The sequence below is a fragment of the Molothrus aeneus genome, chromosome 8 (assembly GCF_037042795.1).
Source record: "Molothrus aeneus isolate 106 chromosome 8, BPBGC_Maene_1.0, whole genome shotgun sequence".
NCBI lineage: Eukaryota > Metazoa > Chordata > Aves > Passeriformes > Icteridae > Molothrus > Molothrus aeneus.
The window spans coordinates 17,867,562-17,879,804 of NC_089653.1; the positions used below are offsets into that span (position 1 = coordinate 17,867,562).

The following is a 12,243-nucleotide window of genomic DNA, read 5'->3' on the forward strand; positions in this document are numbered from 1 at the left end:
AGAACCCTTGAAATATGCTTAAAAAACTGGAGATCTTATTTTGTTTTCTTTTCAATGCTTGTTTCTTCCCAGGTAGCTTAGCTTCTAGATCCAGATCTCATCTACTCTTTTTCCTTCCTAATTCAATTTACAGAATACTTGATTAGTTCTTAGCAATTAGAATTGTTTTCAGTTGGACACTTCAGGACTCCTGATTTTACTGGCAGAAATGCTGCAACACTGTGCAGAGCTGCTGCTCCTACACTCGCAGTCTATTTTAATAAAAAGGCACTGACCCGTTTCTCCATCTTCCTAAGAGACCATGAGCCCACAAAAGAGAACAACCTCACACCAGGGTATGATCTAAGCAAGTCTTGTTAACTAACTAGGTCTTCTTTTGACACAAACAAAAACTACAAATACACTTTCCTCTCAAAATTTAGTGAAAATGCACATTTTAGCAACTCAGAATCTGAACACAAATCATTCACACTGATGCAAAACTCTCATTCACACCTGCACTAGTAAGAACAAGGATATGGGACCACAAAGCAGAGAGGGCTGAGTGCATCAGGACAGAAAGGACCAGTAAAATGTGGGAACTGCTGTCTGCTGGGTGCAAGACCGGCAGCTCTGGCTGCTATGGTTTGGTCTGCATTCTGCAATGGCCAGATCTGGGATCATACTGGTCTTCTCTGATCTCAATAAACCATGAATCACCCATTTAGGAGTAGGGCAGCAGTCAAAATGGAATGTGGTGTTGCATAATAGCCCTCCTTCTCCAGTACTTCTGTCAGAGGGTTTACTGCAGGTCACAAAAAGAACCATAATCCCGTCTCCTCAATGCAGACATTAACATGAACACTGCACAGCACATACCTCCATAGGTCTCATGGTAAATCTGCTCATTTGCCTGCAATGAAGTGCAGAACATGGTTAGCTCATAAGAATACCAGCAGCTAAGTTTCTAGGTGTAAAACAAAGAAAGTAGGTACTGTGATGTGTACCCTTTTAAATCCTTCATGCATGAACGTGTCTCCTCCAGGCAATTCTTCCTTAAGAATGTCGAGCCCTCGTCTTATGGCTTCCCTTTGGATTGAAAAAAAAAAACAAACACAAATAAACAATACAAAGAAAAAAAATCCCAGGAGAACATTTTATTAGAAGTTATTTTTTTTCTTTTGTTGAGATATTCCTGTACCACAGTTAGATTATGCAGCCTGTCAATCAATTGCACAGAGTGCATACACATCAGCTGGAACACTGGCTGAACCAAGATTTTTTTCAAAGTCCACAATTTATCACCCAAACACCCATGGGGGCACAAAACCAGACACTGGGTACAGCATTAGGGTAACATATTTTAAAGATGGAATTCTGTCCCTGCTCCCTCATTCTCATATATTCTCAGCCAGGATAAGATTGAATTAAAGCCAATGCCAGATATTAAACTATAATAAACTGGAGAACAAAACAGAGTTTAAAAGCTTATGACCCTATCACAAAATTGGGATAAATTAAAAGTCTATTGAATCAGTCATCAGGACAGTCTGGATTAGGATTTTTCCATTTTAAAGAAGAGGCCAAAAGATAAGAGAACAGGATGGGAATGACGAGAATTTCCTATCCTAGACCAGGGACTCATCAGCCTTCCTGGGACATAGATTACTCCCGGACACAGAAGCACTTGCATGTCATGAACCCTGTTGCAGAGCTTCTTACTCCCCAAATACCTATTAACCAAGAAGTTTGTTTAGGGACATTAATAATTTAATTGATCACTGACCACCAAAAGACCCTGATCCTTGACAAGGGTTTTCATTATACTAATGTAACACAAGCCACAAATATTCAACAGATAAGACATAGGCAGGTCAAACATCAGCTCCAGATGCCGTGGGGCAGCCTTTAAGAGAATAGTGAGAACCTTTCTAAACTCCATTTTGCAACTGGGTGTTTTAGGTGGCACAACCACAATTACAGAGAATACAGGAGGCTATATGGGATGAAGGTAAAAATCAGGAGCTTGGATTGGGGATGTCCTTAGTGCAAAAAGCACATTTTTTCTCTTTTGAAGTATAAAATGAGATGAGAAGGCACACTGTGATCCATACAGAGAACAGGATTTAAGGACAGAGAACACTCTAATACCATGTTCAACATATTGAACTTTCTACCTTGCAGAGAGCAAATTCACCCAGAGAAAAGTAAGCAAGTTTGAGCTCTGCCACCAAGATACATGATGGACAAAGCTCAGGGAAAGCCAGCAGAAATGCAAGAACCCTGCAGGGTATCTGGCTTAGGATGAGTCCCTGGAGCCCAAAGTTGAGGGAGTAGCTGCTCTTCCTGCTCCAGAGCTCCCATTATTTATAGGGTGCCCTGTATTACTGAGGCCCTCTCACACAGACAGCAGCAGAAAAAGTGAAGGCTTTAAGCTGAAATGAAAGAAAATACTTCGAACCACCCCAATGACAGGGATTTGTATGTGTAGAGAAAATGAAATAAAAAAATAACTTTCTGAGGGGAGGGAGTTTTTGTGTTGGGGGTGTTTTCAGTGGTGGTTTGGGGAATTTTATTAATTTGTTTTTTAAAGAAAGAAAATTTGGTTATAAATCTGGCAACCAGAATCTTTCTCCACTTTTTCTCCTACAAAGACTGTCACTTGGCTTTGCAAACCACCTCTGGCACAGGTGCTGTTTGCAGGCAGTCCAGGAGAGGGGTGCCACAGCCTGGTGTTGTCCTGCTCCAGCACTGGGGACAACCTGGTGTAAAGGTCAGGGCTTTGAGTCCTTCCAAGGGCACTGGGGATCTCTCATACACTCCTTGGCTCACCAGTTCAGGGTCTGAAACCTCTTCCACAAAAGCTGTCCTTATTTGGGTAGCTGGGGATAGCAAGTATGTACCTGGATCCTCAACTGGAAATGCAATTTCTCCCTGAAATACCACAGCAAAGAACAAACAGCCCAGTGCTGCCTTCCTCTAATAAAGCTGAAAAGAAAATTGAAATGGGACACCCCAAGGCCTTCTAAACATTCCTCCAGCTGGTAATGGAGGAGAGGGTTTCAGTTGGCGCCACACAAGGACCAAGGCAGATCTCCAAACTCTGGGTGTGGGGACACGTGCTGTGTGAGAGAAGGGACAGAGGGTGGTCCTGGAGCAGTGCAGTGGGAGGAACTTACCTGTTCTCTGTCAGTTTCATGATGGTAGTGCCCCGTGAAGAGAACACAATGAAGGACATCCGCAACATTGGGCTGAAAGAGAAAAACAAGCCAGATCCACGTCACGCTCATTACCTCAGCAGAAATTCATTTGCTAATAAGCACTAAAAAAGTACAGGAAATTAAAGATCGTTAAAAAAAAATTTACCTTATGAATTTCTCAGCTAGGCTTTCCACAAAGGAGTAAATCTCAGTCCAATGATTTTTGACACTTCCAGATCTGCATGTAAAACATAACTGATTACATGAAGCTTTCTTTGCAGTGAAATTCCTTGTTCAATTTGAATTTTAAGCCTGGCCTACTCCAGAAGTGGTTAGGGACACAAATTATATAGGGTTGTGTTGAAAGCTGTAATAAGACCCATGATGACAAAACCCACTGACTCCAATACAAGCAGTAAGAGGTCTGAAATGGTTTACCATAATATTTTGAAACAAACTCAGTAATCCTTCCATTTGCTTTTGTTCCTTTTATAGCATAAAATATAAATATTTTCTTTTAGTTTAATTGATTGATTTGACTTCTTTAAGTTATCTGCTATCAGATTATTTGCTTTCCTAGAGCACAGCTCTGCCCTTGCACCACACAGAAAGTTTTGACTGATCTTCTACTCTCCCAGAATGCATGGGAGAATTTTTTCCATGAATTACTGTTTGTTTCAAAAGAGAAAGCATACTCTTGCCTAATTTGCTGGAGTAATGTTCTGGGCAGTCAAGCACTGGCTCCATTATGGATTTCTTGTGAAAACTTGGACAACTTGAAGTTCCACGCAGAAGACTTACACGTCCCTGCTGCCACTTCCATTATATAAAACTACATTACTGGCACTCCCTGGCTTTTTTCTGCCCAGTCTAAGCAGGGACCCCCACAGTCTGATGGGACTGAGACCTCAAACAGAGCCTTGCACACAGCAACCCTACAGTAAATTATCAATTTCTATCATGTTGAATTTACCATACACTTTCAAGACATTAAAAAGGCTACAAAACATGAAAGTCAATGGTTTTTAAAGCCCTCCCTAGGACTGTGGTGTTTATGAAAGAATGACCCGTTTGCTTTTCTTGCTTGCTGAACTCATCTATCAGATGTCTCAGGCAAATAAAAAGAAAGATAAATGAAACAAAGGCACACACACAAAATCACAGGGGCCTTGATGCAGAGCTAAAAAAAAACTTCTGAAATTCAACTACTATAAAGCAGTAGGATTCCTCTAACTGCTGTTAGGCATTTTTCTGTGTAAACATGAGAAAAAAATTACATTTTATAATTCCCAGTTCTACTATGGGCTTTCCAAGTGATCTTATGGCAGTTCCTCCTGCTCTTGTATGTCAGGCACAGAAGCCCTCGTGTGCAATGCAGGATGGCACTGCCTGCCCTGCAGCACTGTTGGTGGAGTGGAGAAGAGATAGAGAAAGGGACAGGACCAAGGGAGCCTCCTGAAGTACATAAGCTAGAATAAATTGGCTTGTGTAACCCTGTGCTTTCATGCTGCTCTTCTGGAGAAGCGGTGATTCATTCACAGAACAAACTAGTTAACAAAGAATGAAGAAATTTCCAGGCAGCAAGGGAGGGCAACAAAACACTGGGGACTTCTCAAATCACAGTTCTGGATGCTCTGCAGTCCCCAGTTTGTATGTGCTACACAACAAGGTTTATATACAGGTTTATAATTTGTGAACAGCACCAATGAAAGGTGCTGGCACTACTTCCAAATTAACCCCATCAACACCTATAGCTCTCCAGGATTTTCATTAAAGTCCCTCGCTGAATCTCTAAACACGATGAAGCCAAAGATTCCTTGAATCTATCCCAGATGCATCTGCAGCTCCCAAACTTCTTTAAAATTCTTTCCCCCCCCGCCCCCGAAGCTGACACTTTTAATTTCATTCTCAGCTTGCCATCTGACTTCAATTCAACTCCTGAAATTTTCAATGAAGTCAATTCCCCTCACAGAATAACCATAGTTTCTTACTTGGAAAAGACTGACCTATTTTACGTGAACTATCAAATTTCTACTGCCAGCTGCAGAGGCACTGATGCAATCCAGAAAAAAGTAGCAGCAAATTTTCTTTCAAACTGCAACAAACCAACATTTCCAGTACCTTCTTAGGACTGTCAGAATTACTTCTTTTTTCTCCCTTCTTTCTTTCTTTTTTTTTCCCCTTGGAAAGGGTACAGCCAGGAGGAGAAGTGACTGTAATAAATCAGTAGGTGCCCATCCCTGAAAAGACATGGAGGTCTGTGTCCTGGATCAGTCCTCACAGGAAGCATACCGGGCTCTCAGAGTGCCCAGCTCTACATCTCAGAGCTACAGCCCTGCAGAGCACAGTTACTTCAGCACAGCAGTGGGTGCCCTTCACCCCTAAGGGAAATTCTGCACCCACATGTTGCTTACTGGCTGGGAAGTGTCAGAAGCGTCCCGAGCCACCAACAGGGAAAAGTCAAGGCCAGACAAAAATACTAACAAGAAAACGTTAGTTTCAAAATCCCATAGAGGGAGTACCAGGGAAGTGGTCAGCATTTAATCACTTTTCCACACTCCTCCAAGCCCAGGTATCACCTCCCACTGCAAGTGGCACCAAAATGCCATCAATGCCAGTCATGTCAAAGCCCTCATAAACACCACTGGGAGCGGCCTGGCTTAGAGAAGAACCTGATTTCCCCTCCCTCTCACCCAAACATCCCTCTAAATATCCTTGTTTGTGAAGCTATTTGTAAAGGACTTTTATTTGCCACTTTGTGTCTGTGTGTACATATATATATATATAATATACGAAGTTGTCAAATGTTGTCAAATATGAGATCCACCACTGACAAACAGAATTGCTCCACACTATTGAACATCCTGAGCTATTTCACTGCCTTTGGAACCTTATCTTCCACACTGCAGAATCACTGTTATTATCAGCATAAACTAACTTGTTGCCCTTCGTGGCTGGACCAGACCAGGAGAAGAAATGAAGCCTGTCAAAGACCAGCACTGGGCACAAAAAGCACTGGGGTGTGACAGACACTCATCAGCATCAGGGACAAGCCATGGATGGGGAAGTGACACAGACAGGGAATCTTATGCATCCTGTTGTGGAGGTTTGTACCAGTTGGGCCACCATGACATCACTGTGGCTGTCTGCAAAAAAAAGAAAAAGAAAGCCTGTGTTGCAGGCAGATGCATCTTGCAGGCTCACACTCTGAGATTTCCTGCCTTCAGCCATCAGATACCTGGTTCAGCCCCTCACATCAACCAAAGGCTGCCACCACCCTGCTGGGCCCTGCCCCTCCTGCCTGCACTTTCCCTGCTAGGAAGCCCAGCCAGCCTAATGCTCTCTGCAAAGCAGTGGGGCAGCACAGGAGCTCTGTGGGTAGTGACCCATAGCTGACCAGCTGTTTGTGCACCTTTCAGAGTCAAAGCAGGATGGTGAGGCTTTAGCCCTCAGAGGTGACATAATTCTCATGGTGAAGGAAAGTACACAGCAATAAACAGCTGCTGTGGGCTGCTGGAATGTTCCAGAAAGCATCTCAGAGCCTGTTTCTGCTGCTGCTTTCACTGGGCTAAACCTGGAGTGGGACCAGAGAAGTAGCAAAATTTCCCCAGGTTTATCCCTATGCAACTGGGACCAGAATTCAGCCCAAGTGAAGTTAAGAAAAAACCCCACAGAAGCCACTTGCCTTGAGCATGCTCCCTGCCCCGTGAGCCCCGTTCCCATTACACACAAGACAAAGAGAAAAGTCAGCAAACCACAACACAGGAAAAAATGTCCTCCGGGCCACATCAGGACTGGGCTCGGAGGAGCAGCTGCTGCTGCTGTTTTCCTTAGTTTTATATTGCTACTGCTGGATGGGAGGGGAAAAGAGGAGGTCAGTGAGTATTTCTGGGGGTGGAAGGAAGTGATGTGATTCCAGGGCTTGATTCCACTCCTGCCAACTTTGGAATGATTCCTTCTGGTTTAGTAGAGCTCTGTGTCAGCATAAAAACCCTGAGCATGTTAGAATTGTGCCTACCCAATCTGAAGTATTTCACCGATGTTTGTGAAGACAAAGAGCCAAGATAGGTTGGAAACTTTGTCTTCTTTTCTGACAGACTCCCAGCAGCAGTGGAAGCTGGAGCCTGGAGAAGTGAAGCAACACAACCTGGTATAAGGGGTGCCACTCTCAGCCCAGCCACTTTCAGCAGGCAAACAGCAGGAGGGCCAGTTGTGTCTGTCCTAGAGCACACGTGTTCCACAGCCACTGCTGAATTCACTGTCAGGAGCCCATATTGATCCACCCAGTGCAATATACAGCAGTCACCTGGCTTTGCAGTGAAAGTTAAAACCCCAACACTACCCAAAGGGTAAATATTTTTATTACCATATGTACACAGAGAGGGCAGCAGGACCCAGAGCCTTTCATCCCTGCTGAAAGTGACAGAGTGAAACCCCTTTAAAGCACAGAGCTGCCCCTTGTCCTGTTCCACACACACACACCCCCCATGCCTCCATCACAGATTAGCTGAAGGCAGCAATTCCAGACATCCTGAATCAAGTAAAAGAAACATTATTACTGATGCTGTGTTTAGTCTGAATATGGTGTCAGGAGAGTACAAGACCTCCTAAGTTTGTAGGTCCCTGTAAGTCTCTACCCCCTTGAGCTAATGGTGGCCCTGTACATGGTCCATTGCTCACAAATGTGACACTGTTGTTATTTGGAGGGCTCTTTGTGGTCACAACCACATTGTACAACAGAATTCTTGCACATGGCTAATAATGGCTCTGCAATAAAAGCAAACCCTGGGGCACTGAGTTTGTTGTGGTTTCAGACATGCATGCCCGAGTGTTCATCCACCCCTCTGCTCCCTTCTGAGCCACCAGAGCATTCAAAGTGACAAGAATCCTCCTCTCCCAAACAATGCATCTTCCATGCAGGGAACAGACCTTGACTGGGTGATTCATCCAGGCAAGGAAGGACTAGTTTCCATCATCTGCTCCAGAGGCAATTAGAAACACGGGCAGAGACAGCCATTCTGAGACAGTCCTTGCCTCAGAGTACTTGTAACAATAATGGACAAGACAAGGGCTGGAATGGGCAGGGAAGGTGCAGAGAAGTGGCTGCAAAATGGGTTTTAATCCTAGGCCAGCATCCGAGTACAGGACCTGAACTACTTGAATCCAAAAATTTCATGACCAAACCCATTAATTTCATAGCTAGTTTTTGTCCTAGGGATAAAGTTTGCAGCAATATGACAGATTTCTATGAAATCATGCCTCAAACAAAACAGTGCCCCTTTGATCCTACAGTCATCCATCTCAAGCACAAATCCTATCCACCTGGTGCCATACTATAGCTCTTGCTAAGCCCCTCACCAACAGCAGGGCACAAAGTGAAATTCAGAAGCTGTTCTCACACTGCATTCAACCACTTCAGACCTGCCTGAAAAGCTCCAGGGATGCTCTGAGCAGCTTCAGTGCAAGAAGACACACTCTGAGCATCCTGGTACTCTTCAGCACAGCACAGGGAGCAAAGCAGGGCACACAATCCCAGCCATGATGCAACACTTAAAAAGGTGCAAATGATAGACAGGACTAGAAGATTCAGTTCTACTACATCTCATACAAATTCACAGTTTATATTGAATTTGGCCTGCAAGCCCAGACAAAAGTAATGAAATTCTCAATCACTGAAGACACAAATAAAAATCCTAGGTCAGTGGGAATCTCACGGTTTACTTCCTTGGCTCAAGCCCCAAATAAATCAGATTTAGTTACATGCATAAATAGACTGCAAATGACAAGCTGCCATGGCTTTTTCTTCCTGTTAACTGTACATGTTTTATGTCAAATAATCATTACCCGTTAGCTTTGCCTTGTGTTTCAAAAAGAATTTTTTTCTTGGACTAAAGGAAGGAGAATTGGTTTTCCTGAATATTTCTTTTTTCCTGACAGAAGTCAGAGCTGGCAGAAAAATATCATACAAAGTAAAAACAAATAAAACCTGGTTCAAATAACATAGGTATGTCTGAAATAGAATACAAATTTGCCTTGGAACATTCCAAGCAATTATACCTGGTTGTAAGCAAATCAGAGCACTGCTGCAATAAAACCACAACAAATAAAGATGCAAGGCAAAATACCAGGAGATTGATTACATTTTGAAAACAATAAAAAATATTGCTTACAGGCAGCTAGAGATTATGAGAGGTGTCATGTAGATGATGTGGTCAAGTTATAAGCAAGGGGAGTCAGACAGAAAAGGAGGAAGACAGATAATCACTTTTAAATACACACAGAGAAATCAATGCTATCAAAGGAACAAAGCTGATACTTTTGTTCAGACAGCAACTCCTCTCAGCTGACCTGCATCAGGTTCTACATCTTACAATGAACTGAATCTGACTGCAGTAGGGAGATATTCCTACCTACACGGAACAGAGGTCAGCAGTGCTTTAAAAGTCACTCAATACCAACTTTTCGGATATATTTAAGGTAGGTAATAAAATATGTGTTCATTTTTTGCCAGCAGTCAGATTTTCCAGCCACAACAATGTTGTTTAGCCACTCGTCCCCTCCCCACACACTGTGCAAAACCAGCACCCAGAATGGCAGTGGACTCAAAGAGCATGGAGAGAGAAGCTGCAGGAGTTCCCACAGGGCCAGCTCCATCCCAATGATCTTGGCTGGGACTACATAAGGCAGGAAAAGAAGCACAGGGCTGCAATGAGACCCTAAGGCAAAAAATATTTGTTCTCACTAGTACTTGTAATTCCTGAGTGCTAAATTCATTCAAATCATTGGCAAGGAAATCGTTGGGGGGGGCAAATAATGTGTTTACCAAATGCTATTTGTTTGCATTAAATGCAGCATATTGTGAAAAAAAACCAAAAAAGCAAAAACATACATGGAGATCAGCAGTTCCCTCTAGTTTTCTTAAAATTGTAGAAGGTGACCTTAAATAGCAGCTCCTGAAATGCTTTTGTTCTGAAAGCTTTTGGCAAATGAGGGAGGATCAACCTGTTTCCCTCCTGACATTTCCCACACCCACTGCCTTTTCAATGGCAAGCTGAGTAAGGGGTATACAGACCTAAAAAACAAAATCAGGAAGGATATTGGACAGAGTAGCAAATTCCCACCTAATCAGAGGTTGTGCTCTTCCCTAACAGCAACATTCACCTCTGGAGCAAGGCTTACCACGTTGAAAGAGAAGCAGCTGAAAAATGGATTAAAAGTGAGAGACTGGGCACATTTTACTGATGTCTCTACCAAAGTTGCTGGTGACATGGACGCTCTCAGCAGCAGAGGAGACAAAGTAAAATTGATGTGAAAGGCAATATTGTTGTGGGCCCAAGAGAGACAGAGGGACTATACAGAAGTTCAGGGGGAAGATGAGGATTGAAGAAAATGTAGTTAAGCCAAACTTCCCAACATAACAGTTACAACCCAAGAAAACCGGCCAAGACTTTACCGATACATTACAGCTGCTGTGATCTATGCTGTAGAAAAAGGAAGCATTTTCCCAGGGCTGTAAAGCTCATTTTTCCTCAAAATCCAAATAACTTTTAGCAAACATCTCAAATAGGAAAAATAAGAAAACACTTCTGTCTATCTCACAATCAAAAATAACCAAGAAGTTGTTTCATATTTGGAAAATTATAACACAGATAGCTCAGCAGTTCAGACATGTCTTGTCAAGCATTGCCAGCGGCAGCAGATATTTATGCTACGTATAACTCCCTACTTTAAAGGGGTTTCTATTTGTTGCATTAATAAACAATCATAATGATGCTACCAGGCATTGTTATAATTAGGAAACACTAGAGGTCAGTCATCCTTTCTTCTCATCAAGTGCAACTCAATATGATTACAAACAACAGCTGGATGTTAACAGCAAGGCAGGATGAAAGGGAGTTATTTACATTCTCAAGCACAAGTATGTCACTACAAGGCTTGATGGTCAAGCAACCAAATCCCTGACAGGGCCTGTCCTCCACAGTTTTGAGAAGGGACAGAAATAAGTTCTTTGTGCACTGGGACAACCTAAGCAAATGAAGCAACCAAAGCAAGTGAGAACTGCTCAACAATCCATTGTGTCTGACTTAAAAGCTTTTTACTTTGTTTAAAGGTAAAACTGAGAACTTTGCTATCACAAGTGACTTGATCTTACTGTATGCCATAGGAAAGGTGGGTGTGCCAACTGCAATGTACACTGCCTTACCTCATGCAGAGAGTGACTTAGTTGCTTACAAAAGAATTTTTGCTGCTTCATTATGATATTTTAAAGTCTTCCACTATGCCTCCAAACAAGCTCAGGCCTGCACAACTCATAAAGCACAAGATTCAGACAGAGCAAGATTGCAGACTCTAGGCAGCCACGTCTGCAGCCAGCAAATGTCCTGCTCTCCCAGCATCAAGAGATTTCCTCAATTAAGCATCCCCAGAGACAAGGAAGTCCTGATGTAGCTCTGGCATGGTCAGCCAGTCCTAAGGAGGATGATGGCTGGTCTCCCTCCCACACATGCTGCTTTTCCCTTTCATTATGGCAGCTTTTTGGGGCATCTAAGGTTTAGTGGCACTGCCCTGATCTTGCTTATCCTATGGAGTTAACATGAAGGACTGCAGTCAAACTCAGGCAGAGAAAAAACGCAAGAAAACAGCAAGTTTCTTTTTTTCTAATTGGCAGCACATATATTATACCAATAACTTCACCAGAAGATGATCTTTTCCATCTGATGGTTGTTGCCTGCAGGATTAAATCCTCACAGACTGCCTGGCAGAATGGAAAGGAAAAATCATGCCCCAATAAAGTCATTGCAGTAACACACACTGCATAAGGAGAAAGGTTTGTTGTCTTCTTCCAGATTTCCTCCTACAGATCTTTCTATTGGGAAGCAAAGCAAACCAGACTTAAAGTCATTTTGGTTCAGCCAGACTGATTTTAGAGACAGGAGCTGTCACTCAGCTCATTACAGGGTCACAGGATTAAAGCCTGGTATTTTCACACAACCAATACTTCAATCACACTGTTAGACAGCTAACTAAGACTGAATGCATCCAACTCCAGACTGGCAGGGCACCA

The 12,243-nt window shown here is 43.0% G+C and overlaps 1 protein-coding gene across 1 annotated transcript in view; it reads right to left on the reverse strand.

Moving 5' to 3' along the window:
- ANTXRL (ANTXR like) overlaps positions 1–12,243 on the reverse strand; it is a 56,012-nt gene that overhangs the window by 41,298 nt on the left and 2,471 nt on the right. Inside the window, exons 2-5 of the mRNA XM_066555050.1 lie at positions 3,346–3,417; positions 3,159–3,230; positions 987–1,068; positions 859–892 (exon numbers count right to left, since the gene is read on the reverse strand). Of these exons, the coding sequence (XP_066411147.1) occupies positions 859–892; positions 987–1,068; positions 3,159–3,230; positions 3,346–3,417 (260 nt within the window). The remainder of the gene's footprint in view (positions 1–858; positions 893–986; positions 1,069–3,158; positions 3,231–3,345; positions 3,418–12,243) is intronic.